Here is a 17,813-nt window from a genome sequence, read left to right as displayed (position 1 = left end):
CCATTGTTTTTTTACGTCGATTGCTGACGCAAAGAAAAGTGTTTAGTACATATACGGCAGTGAGAAACAAAGGGATGTAAGTGGCAAAATTATAAATTTGGAGAAAACCAGTTTAAGTGATAGGTGAACCTCTCCTCTGTCTTGGGGCAAGAGATAGTACTAGTAGCACTGGTGGGTGCTGTTATACAGCATAATTTAGAAAAACTTTTCAATGAAAGCCTACCTAGGACCTTATCATTAAACGCGTTTTACTCAAAACTTGAAAATGTCCACTTACATCCCTTTGCTTCTCACTGCCTCATATTATCTCTCCAACTGATGAGAAACAGTCTGATATTTGGGCATTACAGTGAAAAGGAGCTGAACTGAAGTAAAGGCCTAAGGACTACAGAAATAGTTAACAAAGAAGTACATATTTTGCTCATTTTTTCTGCTGCATCCATACTAAATTACCAGAGCAGAAAATCTTATTTTACTTTGAACATACAACTTTTGCTTTATTTTCTAAGGAAAAGGGACTTGCTTTTGCATCAACAAATCATCGTAACTACACAAAAAGTTCTTCATCATGCAAAGGTTTACAAATAAAAGTTTGACAGTTTAATTTGCTTTCCAAGAAACGGATTTTCTCTACCGAATTCGCCCGCATAAGAGGGGCCCTATTTTTAGTCAAAACACTCTGATTATAAGAGCGGGCACAGCTTCTTGTTTTAACGGCTGTCCTTATTAAAATATGAGCACGCAAGTAGGAAGAGTAGTCATTAATGTAATGTTCTGGCACAAACGGGGGTTCTGTGACCCATCCTGCAAATTTCTCGAAATTGAAATCAACAAATGCTGTTTCAAGCCATCGTTGCTCTGAAGAGGAGGGCATGACATCCATGCCCCCCCCCCCCCCCCCGGATTCGCACTTGCTTGATTAGCGCGATATCTATGGCATTTAGATTAAAAACGTAAGACGCTTGGAATTTTTCCTTTAAAATCATTTTACATGAAATAGAAGTATTCTCTGCCACTTTTAATTTGATGTTTTTACTAGATTGCAGGTCTCTGTACTGATATAATGCAATTTTAAACGAAATATACACCGATTTGCATAAAATATGAAAAAGCTCTCTGTTTTTAGAGTTAAAATTTGCATTTAAATTGTCGGTAGATGTGCCTTTTTATAAAAAGAATTGTCAGCCAATTTAAAGTAAAGACATTCATCTGATACAGGTTTAGGACAAAATAATAGGAACACCAGTGAAAAAATGAAAATTCTTTATTAATAAGCAGTTTGGCCACTCATTACTCGAATGACAGCTTGCATTCGACGTGGAATTGACAAATAAAAACAACTGAAGACAAAACTCCTCCACTTCTTCCTCGAATGGTAAAAAGACCTTCTCGGTTCTGGTGAGAGATGTGAAGTGACTTTCCAACGCCATCCAACCAAGAAACCCGGAACAGCATCAAAACCAACATTTTGTGTACATAATTAAGTTTGATTGCAATAAATGATGTTTTTTTTTTTCAAGTACAATTTGGAAGAGAAAATGATGTTACTTTCAAAAACATAAATGATAAGGAGAGTTAATTATTAAATGATTAAAAGTTGGTTAACATTTTAGAAACAACATATTTTTCAAAAACAATCTTGATTAAAGATAAGAATGAATAACACCTTGGAACACCGGACGTTCTCCCGCAAAGAGAGTCTTAAGCATAGGGTGAAGATGATCGGCGAGAATGCTCCGATAATGTTCACCTGTGATTCTCTACCTCAGGAAAACAAGAGACCTCTATCAACGAGAAGATATTACTCCCCACACCATCACAGAGCCCCCTCCATGATTACGGTAGGAACCAAATAGTCAATATGATTATGCTTCTGCTGGTGTTCGCCAGACGATCACACGTCCGGTGGGACATTGCCGGTCCAGAGTCCCCTCAAGGGAGGGGCGATCGTCCCCATCGCCCTTCCGTTGTATACGTCCTTGGCTGTCATAAGCCTTGATACAGTAGTCCTTGAAACATCCACAAGATTGCTGTTCTGGACACTGACGATCCAGCGAGACGATCTACAATTATCATGCCTCTTTTCACGTCGGAGAGATCGGACACAATCACGCTTTGCTAAATGCAGAATTTTTCCATGCAACCCTCACACTGCCAAATGCTTGATTGATACCTTCCCCACCACCGCCACTAGGTGACAAACTGTTGCATCACGTGGCGGTCGTTTGATAGAAGGTCGAAGAAAGACTCAACTTTAATTGGGTGTTGCAATTATTTTTTCCTATACCTGTAACTAATCAACTGTCTCCTCACGCGGTAAAATGACAAGTGGGCGTGGGACTTAGTAAAAAGCAGTAATGCAGCTGTAGCATGCTTAGGTTTTAAATTTTCGCAACGAAATTAACGAGCGAAGATACACATTGATGGTTTCTGAAATTCACAGAAAGCCATAAAGAAACTATTAGAACAAGCAAAGGGAGGACATACAGTACCGCTCATTAATTTGAATATACCCTTTCTTTTTTTTTTCAAGAACTATGCACAAAAATAAACTCTCGCATTAATCTTTTATACAAGCAAAAAAAAAAAACTCATATCACTATATACTTAAGTTTAAGCACCGCAATTTTGTCTTAAATCTCCTTCATCAAAGTAGTCACTTTAGAAGCGGTCACCACCGCACACACGGGGACATTATATTGATTAGTTTATTCAAAATTTTGGATCCAATGTTATTCCACTTGAGATGAATTTCCTCTCGCATACTCGTATGATGATATCTTGTGAATATTTATGTTTCTGATGCACTTAATGTAGATGAACCCGGAGAAACCCAATAAGACTGCAGTCTGGACTTTGGGACTGCCCTACCTTTGTTTTGAAGCACTTGTTGTCGTTGTTTGGATTGGACTTACTTTGTACACAAATTGGAATTATGTTTTGGATCATGATACTGTTGTAAAACGGATCTATGAAGAATAAGACGTTTGCCAGAAGGAATAGAATGTCGGTAGGAATGGAGTGATATCGTTTGGAGTATATCATTCCATCCATTTTTACAATATCACCAACTACACCACCACCAAATTACCCCGAACCCTGACAGAACACTCTCCATGCTTGATGTTTGGTTGGATACGCACGGATAACGTGGATCGTGATGTATGTGTTGACATACAACACGAAGAACAAACTAACGCCTCTTTGATCCAAGTGATATCAAAAAACTGCTCTCTGGGACTTCTTTCAGTCAGAAACGCGGAACTTTTATTAACACTGAATATACAATCTAACTCAAATGACCCGAGTGCCACATCATTTGCCTTTTTCTGAACGAAGCAACGAAAATTTTACGCAATTTAGTTACTACTAGATGAGTATTTCACACCAGAACTGGATGACTAGATGATAAACAAGATTTTGTCAAACTTCAAAGAGACGAGGGGGCTAAAATCTAATCGACTTCAACGAAAGCGAAATATTTTCCCCCTTCATCGGGGAGGGGGGCAGTAGAGATCAGCCATGCCAAAAAAAAGTTTAAAAAGTGTTTTTCCCGAAGAGAACACATGAAGAGATGATTAAAATGCATAAAGTCCCCTGCTACATGAGACTTTATGAATTTTAATGTACCCTTGCAGCCTATTTGTTCTGCAACCTGAGGTTGCAGAACAGAGGATAGCCGGGAAAAGAAACACCACCAGTATCAGTATAAAAAGTGGCAACTCTCAACTCTGCCAGTAGTCAGAAGATTTTCCAGGTTTTTCCTGTGGCATGGAAATGGATTGTATGTACAATATACTTTTTTAACTTTCTCCACTATATTAATTTTCATGGTGGAAGAAGCTACTTTTTTAAGCGACTGTGGTAGTTTACAATCATCTTTGGTTGACTTATCTGTACGTTAGTTGCCTAGAACGCCACAATAGCTGGGAAAGGTGAAATGTTGCAACATTCACTGATCTCAGTTTTATAGGCTTGGGACTCATGTCCTTCAAACAGTGCCGGAGCTACGATTTTTCTGAACTGGGGCGAAAGCCTCAAACTGCCGCTCATACCCATCTTCCATCAAATTTTTATATCAAATTTCAATGAAAAAATAGGGTGAATTTACCGCTCCCCAGATGCTGCCATCCAGGACAAGGACACCGGCTTACTCTCTCTAGATCCAGCACTGCTTCTAAAATATGATAACTGTCTTTGACGAAGACTTTTCTTTTCCAGAATGCTCTGAGTGAACATGCCGGCCTTCAGCGTGGCGGGGGGCGTATCTGACGACGATAGCAGCCTTGGATCCCACCTTTCTTGGGAGGAGTCTGCTTTCGCTGAGTTGGACGCCTATCTTCACGAAAACCCGCCCGGTTGGACGCCCCGGTGCGAGTGCGGGGACCTCAGCCTCTGCTCGTTCTGCCTCTGGGGAGACGGCCTGTGCTCTTTGCCGCCCGCAGACGATGTTAACAGGTGAGATCAGAAAGGTCATATCTCACTTTTTTTGAAATATGAAATCCCGCGAAGTCTAAACTGACCTCACTGATTTATAACAGTGATCAGGACTGTTTCTGATATGCTCCATTATTACAGCAGTTGAGAAGCAGAGGGATGTAAGTGGACGCATTAAAGTGTTGAGAAAAACGCGTGGAAAGTTCAGACCTTGTGCAGTCTTTCATTGAAAAGTTTAAATCATGCTGTATGTACCAGCACCTCCCAGGATTTAACATCCCTAACACCAAAACAAATGAGTTTCTTCTACCATCATATGTACTAGTAATATCTCCGAACCTTTAGTTTTGGCACTACACTCCTTTGCTTCTAGGTGCGGCAAATTGTTAACTGTTCCTGACATCATTGAGGGTGTTTTGAATGTTGGTCAACATGCTAAAATATGACGTTGGTTGTTGTTTATAACCATGCTTATCGAGGACAGTTGAACTCCCCAGGAGCAACTTACTTTTCTCACTTATTGTGATCGGAGGTTTTTTAACTATGGGATTAAAAAGGAGGAAACTTGCAAGTTGTACATATTTCTATCACTTTGGCGAGCCACGTTCTGTGTAATTGGAGCGACAAGTCATGTTGACTTACGGTTCATCAGATGGCTTATGAGCTATTATTTGTATGAGTAACAAAATTGGAGCGTCAATCTTGAGGAAGACTTTGAACGCTACATTCATTTGCAGAACCAAGCTCTCACTACGTTGTTACTTTCTTTAGTCATTTTGTTTGCGTGAACTTTTTCTTCTTAAAAGAAACTCAGTATGCACATACAATTTTTTTTAAAAAAAGGAAAATTCACCAATATCGAATTTTTCATCTGCCGTTTTACAGCAAGCAATAATTATTCACAAGTGGCGAATCGATCCAACTGGTAAAAAATATTTCCTCCGTCCCAAAATTGTAGCTCAATTTGATTATTTTTGACTAATTATTGAAACTGATGATTTGGACTTTTTTAAACATTTTTTTAAAGATTTCAGGGTGCTATGCTATCAATTAACAACACTTTTAAACCAAGTATTCCTTCTTTAAATTAGTGCCACATTAGTTTAAAAAATCCAGAATTCCCCTACCCTCAAGTTATGCCCCACTTTTGAAAGGGGTCCACCACTAGTACATCAGAAAGATCAGTTTGCTTTCAAATGAATTTACGACTCATCATTTGCAATGTAGTTTTATGCTATAACTGTTGGAAGAGTTCTTGCAAAATGGTTCGAGACTTAAGAGTGCATGAACTCTGGATTTTTGAAACTAATTTGGCTCGGATTCAAGCAGGGAATTCTTAATAAGTAAATGTTATTTATTGTCAATTGCTGCTAGGACTTGATGGCATAGAAACCTGAAATTTCTGTAAACTGCTTCAGTAGAATTACAAAATCCTTCCTCCTGTTTCACTATTTAGATACAAAAGTCTTCAAGTGTAACATGTAATTTCTGATAAAATTTTCTACATAAATTGAGCAGCTAGTTTGGGAAAGATGGAGTATAAGGTTTGAGCTCAATAAGTTAAGAGTCATTTTTTTTTAAAGCTGGACAAAGTGAATGGGAGCCTGATAGTTGACACCTTCGATTTTCCTGAAACTTTCAGAATATGTTGCTAGTATTGTGATTAAACAAACTGTAGCTTCTTTCTTCTCAAATTTGACTTGTTGGCAATTCAGTGGAGGTCAAAGTTTAAGGACGTGAGAAAAAAGAGCTTAATATATGATTCCTTTGCTTCAAAACCAATGAGTGTACCAAGCCAATTTTTTTTTTTTGTGGATACTACTTGATACTAGGTACATGCTAGCCGAAATATTTTGGTCGCTCATTCATGGCTTTGAGGGCAAAGGTCAATTGAAAATGCTATTTTTTTTACTTTTTTTGCCTTGTTTGGGCCCGGATATCTGCTAAAGTCGTGAGTAACCCTCGGAAATAAGTATATACCTAACTACTCACCACAGTATAGTACTAAGAAAAACATGAAATATCATGGGTTACTCTTTGCTTTAGTAGTTAAACGGTCTCAAAGTCGATGATTTTTTAAAAATAGCCAAGTTTAGACGTCAATAACTCTGATCGCGACGCATCAACAACTTTGGGACACAACTGTAGTTATAGTCCAAGTGGTCTATTTTAAGGTCCAGGTTAGAAACCCATGGCACCTAATAAACTTTTTTAGTTATACGGCCTCAAAGTTGAAAATTTGAGCTATAATTTCATTTTTTTTTTCAATTACTCTATGATTGGTGAGTTAGTAACTTAGAAAAACATCTGTAATTACATTCAAATGATATAGTTTTAGACTCATGCCAGAAAACTTTGGGATCTAATCATCTTGCTTAATTAAACGGTCTCACAAAAATGATAATTTTAACATAAAGTGTCAAGTTTCAACTAAGCTAATCCACGAAAACAAGACTTTCAGACACAGCTGTAATTGTGCTCCAAGTGATGTAGTTTTAGAATCTGCTTCATACCCATGACACTTTTAAAATTGCAAAAAAATATTTTTTTAATTCGAACTTTTACTTGTTCAATATAGTTACTAGCACGTGTTGAGTTTTCTCCTTTTTCAAAATGTATTTCTGATTTTTTTAAAAGTTTCGTACTTTATTTTATAGATGGCAGCATTAAATTATATGTAAAACTTATAAAACCGGATAGTAGTGGCTGATGTAGCCATTTTAAACAAACAAAACACTGAACCGAAGCTTTGAAAGGCGGAGCATTCAAAACAAAATCTATCAACAACCAGCTTTTTTTAAATTTTTAGCAGAGAGAATGTTGGCCAGATATTGTGTAAAGGTAAGGTACTGCTTTTTTTATGTTAACCAACTATTTTTTCATTTAAGTAGTTTACAAGTACTAGTGTTCAAATAGTTGTACTATTTTAATGAGACTTAACACGTGGTTTAGTAACAAACTGTATATAGTTTAACAAAATATGTTCAATTGAAAGTAAGGTAGACAAAAATTGATTCAAGTTTCAAAAAATAATCAATATAATTTTTTTCTCGTTAGTCAAATAAAATATTTTCTGAAAATTGAGGGCAAAGAATCAAGGTAGAAAATGTTTGAGACCTATTTTCGTGTTGATTTACTTTTTTTCTTTTTTAACAGAAAAAAACCACTGTATTAGTGGACCGCTATTGTTCAGGTCTGATATTTTACTTTACCCCTAAGTTGCATATGAGAAGTACAAAAAATATGCTTAGTGCACCAAACAAGGCCATCCTAAGTTCGTGACCTCGTTTATGATTGACTACTCCAACTTTTGCACATTCATTAGATAACATATTTCCATGGAAAAAATATAATTTTCAATTACGTTTTCCTACACTGTTCTAAAAAAGAAAGGCAAATTGGCTAAACTAGGAACATTGGTCTCCAACTCTGAAAAAAAAAAACCTCCGAAAAGAAACCATTCTCTGTTGCCAATAGGATAGCATATTAAAACACATTTGACACAGTGAGGACACTGGGCTGATAAGGCTAACCATGACCTTAATGGGCAAAAATATGCTTTTCTAGGTTAAAAAATCAAAGGAAAAAGCAACGGTTCACAGCGGCATTTATGTTTTTTTAATTCTTCAACTACATAGATTGGGCTTCAAGAAAAATAAAGAACTATTTTTAAATACTTATAAACGACAGTTAACCATAACGAAACAAAATTCAAAATCACGCTGTCTTGACGTCATCTACATCAACTACATCACTTAGGGTATGATTACAACTGTTTATCGAAGTTACTAACTCATCAGTCATCGAGTAATTGAAAAAAAAAAAGTTGAAATTATAGATCAAATTTTCAACTTTGAGACCGTGTAACTAAAAAAGTTTATTAGTTGCCATGGGTTTCTAACCTGGACCTTAAAATAGACCACTTCGACTATAACTACAGCTGTGTCCCAAAGTTGTTGATGCGTCGCGATCAGAGTTATTGACGTCTAAACTTGGCTATTTTAAAAAAATCATCGACTTTGAGACCGTTTAACTGCTAAAGCAAAGAGTAACCCATACTATTTCATGTTTTTCTTAGTACTATACTGTGGTGAGTAATTAGGTATATACTTATTTTCGAGGGTTACTCACGGCTTTAGCAGATATCCGGACCCAAACAGGGCAAAAAAAGTTTAAAAAATAGCATTTTCAATTGACCTTTGCCCTCAAAGCCATGAATGAGCGACCAAAATATTTCGGCTAGCATGTACCTAGTATCAAGTAGTATCCACATAAAAAAAATTGGCTTGCTACACCCATTGGTTTTGAAGCAAAGCAATCATATATTAAGCTCTTTTTTCTCACGTTCTTAAACTTTGACCTCTACTCAAGGGCAAACAAATCAGTTTTTTAAAAAAATAAACTTCACTTTTTCTTATCATAGTACCACTAACACATCCTGAAATTTTTACGAAAATCGAAGACATCAACTATCAAAAGTGTCCAAGCTTAAAAAAAATGACTCTTAAGGTTTTTGTACACACACAGTTTACCAATTAAAGCACTTCAAAACACAAAAAAAAAAAAAAAAAAAAAAAAAAACTTCGGACATAATCTACCAATCAAATAACTTCCCCTGAATTTGGAAAAATAAACATTGTAGCAAGCGAAAGTGGAGTAGTGCAAACTAGCACAGTATTAAAAGTTTGAACTGAATTGGTTTATTTTTATTACTACTATTATTTATTTATTGATATTTTTTCAGTCTTGATTCCTGCTCTCAATTTTTGTGAGATTTTCTTTATTCAATCGTAATGCACCACTCCATTTAGGAATTCTCTTCTGTTTCAAATGCTATCTGTAAATACTGCATTGGAGATGAAATGCATAAACACCTGTTGAGTTTGCAAATAGGAGAATAATTTCCTCCTCACGAAACCACTTTCCCCGTTTACTCGTGCCTCCGTTGCGTGAGCACACCGAGCCCGCCACGATTCTTCTTAAACATCATAGATGATAGATAGAAATTACATATTTTTTTTGTACTTACTCAATGCCTATGGAAACGAATTGCTTGACAAATGCATCACACTCTACATCTGTTATTGAACATGGACGAGGGTTGTACCACAGCAATGTATTAATGTACAACTCAAATTATGTTTTCAAGTTCTCAATCTTAAAATGACATGTCTATAAATGTTTTAAATTTTTAAAAAAATATTTTTTATCTAGTTAACTATAATTGTTTCAAAAATTTTCTAACAGGGCATTCAATAACAGCATCCATATTTTTTTTCCGTGAAAAGAGAGGGAAAGGTTGGACATAACACTCATTTCAAGAATTAAATATATTGACAAGCTGATATTGGCTATAAAGTTTGAAATCAAGGCTTCAGGGAGAAAGGGGAGAGATGTTGATTGTGTCAACTTTCCTTCGCTGCTCCATTAGGACAATTATTTCTGATGAAGTCTTTGTTTATAATCGAACTGATGCTTTAACTTCATGCACAAAAAACTTAATGTGCACTGTATTCATATACATTTTAGCCAGAATAAACTACAGTAGGGTCTCGATAATCCGAGTCCCGAAAGTTCGAGGCTCCGCTTAATCCGAGGTGCTTCATTTATATTTTAAGTCATATTTTTTGGTAGCTAAAAATTTGATTTTCATTAAAATCTCAACTGAAATCTTTTACTGTAAAACTTACAGTAAATACTACTTACAGTAAATAATAAAAATTGAAAGGTTGGTTTCAACACACTCCCTAAGTGGTGCGAAATATTCATCGACTACAAGATATAGATTAACAAATGCCTTGGAGATAATAACTTAATAAGTAAAATTCACATTGGTTTGACCCAAGAAATTTATGTTGAGTGATAAATTTTCCGTGAAAATAATGGTTCATTTTCTTTATACAAGGAGGTCAAAGGTGCTCCTCCTCATATATTTCGATTAGAGTCAATTTTAAATCTGGATAGTCGGAGTTTTCAGTAATTCGAGGTAAGGGGAGCTTCAATTACCTCGGATTTTCGAGACTACACTGTATTTCATTTTTCCATTATTCAAAACGTATTTATAATATTGTTTCTACGTGAAACTTCTGGATCATATGAATCGTAACTAAGAAATCATACATGTATATTTAACGAAGTTACGGGATTAAATAATGTTAAATGGATTTTTTTGAACGGTTCGTTTTCATAAAAAGATGCTAATAGTGAGACCCGTCATTTAAGGAAATCAGGACAGAGTAATTGCCTCCCACATGTCACACACACACATACTTGGCTTAAAAATTAAAGAAATTAATGTCTTCACCTGTATGTGGGCTTTGTTTTTGTCTGTTTTCCGATATAATTGTTTTCCAAATTAGTTTTTTACATCATTTCTTAACTAAGAAGTAGTTTACTGTCTTCTATTACAAACATACAGATGTTTATCAAAATAATGGAAACAAACTGTGACAAGTGTGTTGGGAATCGATACTCTGTCATAAATGTTCTGTTAATAAAGGTGCCTTCTGACTGTAATCACTCACTGGTGAATCCAGATAGTGATTGAGTTCTGTGGTAACTTTTGCTGCTATTAATCACCTTTTAGACATTACAATCCGCTTCATTACCCGTCGGTTTCTTTCACTGCGCTTATCTTTCCACCCACTATTTTGCTTTGCCGGAGCTTGTCTTACCGCGCTGTGTGTAGTCATGACTTTAGATACTGTAATTCTAGAAACGTTAAAAAGTTGAGATATTTCATTTACAAAGTTTAAGAGGTCCGACATTTAACGCGCTTGAAAAAAATCCAAGCCTTCCCCAACTTCAATCAAGCCACCATATGCTACCAGAATGTGTACATTGCTATTTATATATATATAAAAAAAAACGGATATCTTGTTTTATTCTTTATTACTTACGAAGCACATTCAAAAATGTCACTTTTATTCACAGGTGTTTCCATTATTTTGATAACTACCTGTATGTGGCATTTGAATGAAGCAGAGTCAAAATTAAAAAGCGAGTGTTTGGCATACTTATAGTTCTGTTCGAGCTTTCAAAATTTGAAAAGTATTTTGCATGTGAAGATAAGATTAAAAAATAAAACAAAAAACTTCAAATTTGATCCGAATTGTCCGAAGATAGGGGTCGATGAAGGCTGGATTAAATGAGATTGGTTTAACAGAACTGGGAAAACTCAGAGATGGGACTTCCAGGAGAGCCAGCCGGGACATTAGCCACGGGCAGCAACTTCTGGGAGGTGGAAAATTCATCCTATTTTTGTGGGGGGTTTTTTCGTTGAAACTTGCACTTGATATAAAAACTTGAAGAAAAATAGGCAACGGCGGTTAGTTTCAAAATTTCCCCCGGGCTCTGAAAAATCGAAGATCCGGCAAGTGAAAGATTAAGCTTTTCCGGGGAAGCATTGTCCCCCGCTCGTAAGCGTTGTTTCGTAACCTATCTGCCAGGGACAGGCAGCCACTCAATTAGGAAGTGCAAGTTCCTTCCGCTGGTGCCTTCGGAACACTTCATTTCCGTTGCCGGATATTTACTTTGGTTATGAATTAATTTAGGCAGCAGAACTCCTATACACGCTGATGGGTCTGACTTTGACGACGGTCGTCGTTCCGTTTCTTCAATTTTTAATCGGATTGGTGTAAAAACTAATTGATGGCTAATTGGGAGAAAGTCGCATCTACAAAAACGTTCGTTTTTAATTAAGCTTGTGAAATATGGGCTCCTAAAACAACGTATATTCGTACAAAATACATTTAGTTTGAGTTGAAAACTCGAGTAACTTGACATAACTTGAGCTGATATGATTTTAATTTCATTTGTTAAAAAACAGCGGTTTGTTCTGACATGGCTGTTTTTAATTGATTTTTCAAAAATATGGTTTTTTAAATAAGTTTGTTCAAACTCCACTCTCCGTCAAGGGACTATATGGGTCTGTTCTTTCCTTTTGTCACAAAATGTCACACTTCACCTTGTTCGTGTCATATGTCACGCTGCTTTTCATATGCATTTTATTTTCAAAAAATGTGTAAAGTTTTTTACTTCTTGTACCCTCCTACCTTCCTGTTGTCACAACCCAACCTGTCATAACTTCACTGATCCCCTCCGCTCCGCCACAAAGTATGACGTAATTTCTGTACCTCAGAGCCAGAACGACGTAAGTCACACTATAATAATTTTACAGTAAAGAGGAAAAACTTTTCTGGCCCATGCAAATGGCACGTACGCTCTTTTAACCCAGGTAAAAAATTGAAAAGGACTTTTTAAAATGAATTACGTTCACATGGCCCGATGCACAATAGGCATCTACATACCATGCACTAAGAAACAGAAAATCCCAATTTTTGGACTGACGTCACTCTGGCTCTGAGGTACAGATTTGTGGACAACTTCTATTCAGGGATTTTCCATCAATGATTCTTTCCCAGTGTAATTTTGTGAAAATAAGAAACTTCGTAAAATGTTTGGATTTTATTTTATATTGGTGATTGGTCGTACTGTCTTAAAAGTGGGGAAAAAATAGAATAAGGTAAACGCGCCAGTAGTGTCTAGTGCTTCAGTAGTGGCCACTTCAAGGTTTATATTTGAAAAATGGGATCCCCAATAGTCTCCCAAAGGATTCAAAAGTGCATCAAACGTGCAAAAGGAATTACCTTTTCCCCGTTTAAATCCATTGGGGAACCTGGAATCCTATTTTTTCAAGTATAAACCTTCAAGTAGCCACTACTGAAGCACTGACCCAGGCCCGAATCTATATATTTTGGGGGGCCCTGCAACAAAATCTGTAGGGCTTGTCCCCAGAGGCCAGTAGTGTATATTTGCAACGTTTATGAGTCTTAGGGCTAGGTTTTTTTTTTTTTTTTCAATTTCTTGGGCCGTTGGGCTCTTTAAGGACGCCCCCCCCCCCTCGCACTGCGGGATCAGCGGGTACGCAGAACCGGTTCTTGCATTGGTCGCTAATGGTGTGTTTACCTTACTTGTAATGAATATTTATTAGGATAAACTGTGAGACAAAATGCAAAAATACTATTGTTTAAAAAGGTTATTAGGCATTTAGAAATATTGTCTTTCTATTTAGATATGCTCTAATTTTCTTGAAGTAGTTTGACACGACGCTTCTCACATTGTTCAGAGTTACAGGACAACTTTGAACCACAGGTTAATAAAACAAATTAAATGACTTTCCTTTCATAACCGCAACACTTGCGGAGTTTTTCTTCATTTTTGCCCCAATAGATAATCAGAAAACTTTTAGTGGAGTAGTTAAAAATAGAAAAGTTATAGGTCCAAGTTACCCAGAACGTCTGATAGTTTGCAGGAATGTGTGCTCTTAAAGCAGGCAAGCTCGTGCACGTCACTGAAATGGCATCTCGATGGTAAACAATGGAATTCTGTGTCAGGGTTCGTTCCGTGATGAAAACTATGAGCAGTAATGAGTCGTAAACATGGCCCGCTTTCCCACCGTGTCACGAGCGTCCGTTATACCAGCTGCACCGTCCATCTCTGACTCGTGTTTCGTTTCTCAGTCGACCCTCATTTGAGGAGTTAGTTCTTAGCAAAAAGGCCGAATTTTGAAGTAAATATTTGGCCTCGTGTTAGGCAATGGCATTTACCGAGAGCTTTGTGAAATTGAAATTTTAAGTTATGTTTTCCTTCAATTTCTTTCGACTATTCATAATTAGATGAATAACAAAAATAAAAGTTTTTTGAAAACGGTTAATAATTTCCTAAGTTTTAAAATAACGCTCAATTCTAACAAGGCTTTTAGAACTAAAAAATAATATAATTTTATAAGAATATAGAATACTCCATAAACAAAATAACAATACCAAAATTGCGCAAATAGCAGTACACCATCTTCAGATATGTGTTTCAAGGTTACTAAAAATCCTCATTAATGACGGGGTGCTGCGAATAGGGCTAGAGAGCCTATATATATATATATATATATATATATATATATATATATATATATAATATAGGAGCCTTAAATAGGGCCATGTAGACCACTAAGGTCAACCCAAATTAGCTAGATCGTAATTTTATCGTCATCAGAAAGCCTAACTGATGACAAAACGTTATTAACGAGCAGTTTGATATCAACAGACAGAAGTGTAGCTGCAGTTATTACAAAAGAATCTAGTCAAAATTGCTTGATCTTCTGTTACATTAAATTTCGTTTCTTCATGGTTTACTGTAGTTTACTAGTAGTAAAAGAGCTGTTAATTGTTCTAGAAAGCCTAATTTATACATAGTTGACGAATTTTAAAAGAAAATGTCGCTGTGTGCCGTCATTTTTTCCAGTGAATTCATAACTCTGGGAAAGTGGACTAGCTCAATAAGGCCATGATTGGATTTATTGTACTCCAATGTTGTTATTAACACACCGAAGGATCAGATGGAGGATGCTATGCTGCCAATGGTTAAATCAATGGGTTAAACGAATCAAATCTCCGGTGTTTTTAATATACATGTATTGTATACTATACTTTAAATTCTGTTATAAATAACTGTAAACAGTCAAATAACCGAAATAGTTTGGCTAATGATCATGTTTTCTAATCTAGATCGTAGTAAACAGTGTATTAGTTTTAACTATAATGAAGTCGTAGATTTTCAAAAGCTGATAAGTTCTTGACAGAATTTTAAATTTTGTATTCAAGAAATTGACTGAATTTTCGACGAATTTTAACTTATAAATCAAGATTGTGTGGTTAGTTATTTTTGTAGAAGCTATTCAACGAAATTGAAAAGGACCACGCGACTGGTAACCATTGAGCTGTAACAGTAAGAGGAGAGCGATCTAATCGGTCCGTTTTTTGCCCAAGCGAGTAGGGCAAAAGAATCGCACTTTTAACATTTAAACTCAAGTTTTATCATGTAAAGCCTTTTGCCATGCCTTTTTCAAATCCATAATATGTTCAAATCGTTGTGGCAAAAGAAGCGGTCTTTTTCCATTAACCCATTAATGCCGGTTTCGAAAAAAACAATAAACTGTGATAATTTTATTAGTATTTATTTATTTTATGTCTATATATTATAATTTTTTTCCCGGTTGGTATATTTTTGTACCAACCGGCATGAATGGGTTAAACAAGATGTTTTATAATGCAATTGGTTTTGCCAAACTCGCTCGAAATTCAGACCGTGAGCCTCAGTGTAGAAGAATGGGAAGTTCTATCTCCTCTTAGTTTTATAGCTCAATGCTGGTAACTACCCCTAATCAAAGACAATATATTTGATATTAATTTGAGAGAGACATTAGACTTTGACGAAGTGGAGATCAAAATGCAATCTCTGATTGCTCATAAAACATATGTATATTTCTTGGGTTTTGTCACGATTAGTTCCAGCGGTACCTTTTTGCAATGCTTCACAAAACCAAAGTTGGAAAGGTGAGCATAAGATATGGCAGCCATCTCAATTTCTGAAAAGATCGCCGTATTTACAAACCTGTTGTGTTTGCAAAATATGTGTGCAAGCTGTCTAAGATGGAGATGGGTCATAAACCACTTGGTCCCACATAGAGTTGCAAGGAAATAAAAAAACCGGATTAATTCACGGGATTTTATGGGTGGAAATTTTGAAAATTGCCGTGAATTTTGAAATAATTTAAAGAAAGGACATTTTTTTAAAAAATTTAACTTATTTCATGCACAGTTTCGAAGTTTTAATGCTTTTTTAGAGTTGTAAATGAAAATTATCTAACATTTTTTCTAGAAAAAAAATATACCAAATAAACTGTTTAGCTACCCTGAACTGATTTTTAAAAAAAATGGTTCTCAATTAAATATTTAACCGATAGATTTGAATGTTGAATATATATTTTTTAACACTACCAATCTGCAGTTAGCTATAAAATGATTTATTTGCATAATTAGCACTCTTTAATAGTTGCACTGAGATAAGACATATTCCACGTAAGCAAGGGATTCTTACGTAATTATTTTTGAACATCAACCAACAATTTGAATTTTTTTCAAAAAAAAAAAAAAAATTCAAAAAACATATTTTTAGTTTTTATTCGATTCTAATTTTAAATTGCTCATTTTATACTGAGAACATAAGAGATTTTTTAGCAATGATATCATCTGAAAAAATCTTATACATATTAAGCCCAGAATCAACGCGGGAAAACATGGAGTTTGCTTACTTCCGAAATTCCCAATGTTCCCCAAAGTTCCGCGTTTATGTTCCCCAAAATTCCCGGGTTTATTCCCGTAGTTCCAAAATCGAGGGTTTTTTTTTTTTTTTTTTTTTTTGCATCTCCAGTCCTACATCGTCCTAATGCACTGCTTTTCTATTATAGGACGGATTCGTTGGCTACCGTGGAGCCCGTTCCAGACTTCAGCAATTTAATCTTCGACCGCATCTTTTCCGACAGGGACGACCTGGTTGTCCTTGGAGTTGATCTTCAGGCACTTTCGTCCACAGTCCTTGGTGCCGAAGATGCCTCCCTGGCGACTACAGCAAAGAACAACTGTTTGCCGGTGCCGCCCCAGCCCGTGCCTCATCCACAAAACTTTGGCAAAACTTTCTGTACCAACGGCGGCAATGGTAACCAGGACTGCTTGAGGCTGCTGAGCAACCTGCCTCAGCAGCCCCCTCGGACACCTTCCCTGCAAGAGTGGTACACGGTGCTAGCGCAACCGCCACCGCCTAAAGTGGGGGCGCCGAGACAACGCCGTGGTGGTGGACGCAGGGCTGCGGCGGTGCAAGAGGAGGACAAGATCTTTCCTTGCCCATATGCGGGCTGTGCTCGCGTCTACAGCAAGAACTCGCACCTGCGCGCACACTTGCGCAGACACACAGGCGAGAAGCCTTTTGTGTGCCAGTGGCCTGACTGCAAGTGGCGTTTCTCGCGCTCAGACGAACTGGCACGCCACAAACGATCCCACTCAGGTGTCAAACCATACCAGTGCTCCGTGTGCGCGAAGCGGTTCGGCCGCTCTGACCATCTCGCCAAACACGTACGCATCCACAGGAAGCAGGGCTACGTAGTTCCACCTCCCCGTAGCCCCAGGGGCGCAGCCGCCCTCAAAGTGCAGATTTTAGCCCCGAGGGCGTGACTTATTTCTTCTTCCTTTTCCCATTCGATTGCCAAAGAAGTAATAAATTATTTTTATTTGAATCATCATTTGTGGTACTGTTTCTTTCGTCTTTCAGATATTTCATAAATTCCAATGTTGCCTTCGAAGACTTACAAAACACACCTGGAAAAAGGGATGTACCAATATCGTAAGAACAAAAAGCTGTGTAATTCAAGTGAGCTCTTAAAATTTATTTTGAATTTTCTGAATTAATTTGAAGGTTAGTATTGTCCGTGCGATGAGTCAGTACTGTTTAGTGTCTTCTAAGTGGTGTTATGTGGATTTCTCTGT

General features: G+C 36.7%; 1 protein-coding gene across 2 annotated transcripts in view; it reads left to right on the top strand.

The window, feature by feature from the left end:
* LOC129222328 (Krueppel-like factor 13) overlaps window positions 1–17,566 on the top strand; it is an 83,077-nt gene extending 65,511 nt beyond the window's left edge. For both annotated transcript variants that reach the window (XM_054856820.1, XM_054856821.1), the window contains exons 2-3: window positions 4,222–4,458; window positions 16,742–17,566. In XM_054856820.1, the coding sequence (XP_054712795.1) occupies window positions 4,238–4,458; window positions 16,742–17,501 (981 nt within the window). In that variant the 5' untranslated portion in view covers window positions 4,222–4,237 and the 3' untranslated portion in view covers window positions 17,502–17,566. The remainder of the gene's footprint in view (window positions 1–4,221; window positions 4,459–16,741) is intronic.
* Window positions 17,567–17,813: the final 247 nt, after the last annotated feature.

The sequence above is a fragment of the Uloborus diversus genome, chromosome 5, assembly GCF_026930045.1.
Source record: "Uloborus diversus isolate 005 chromosome 5, Udiv.v.3.1, whole genome shotgun sequence".
NCBI lineage: Eukaryota > Metazoa > Arthropoda > Arachnida > Araneae > Uloboridae > Uloborus > Uloborus diversus.
Note: the sequence above shows the minus strand (reverse complement) of the source record. Positions and strands in the feature narration are given on the sequence as shown.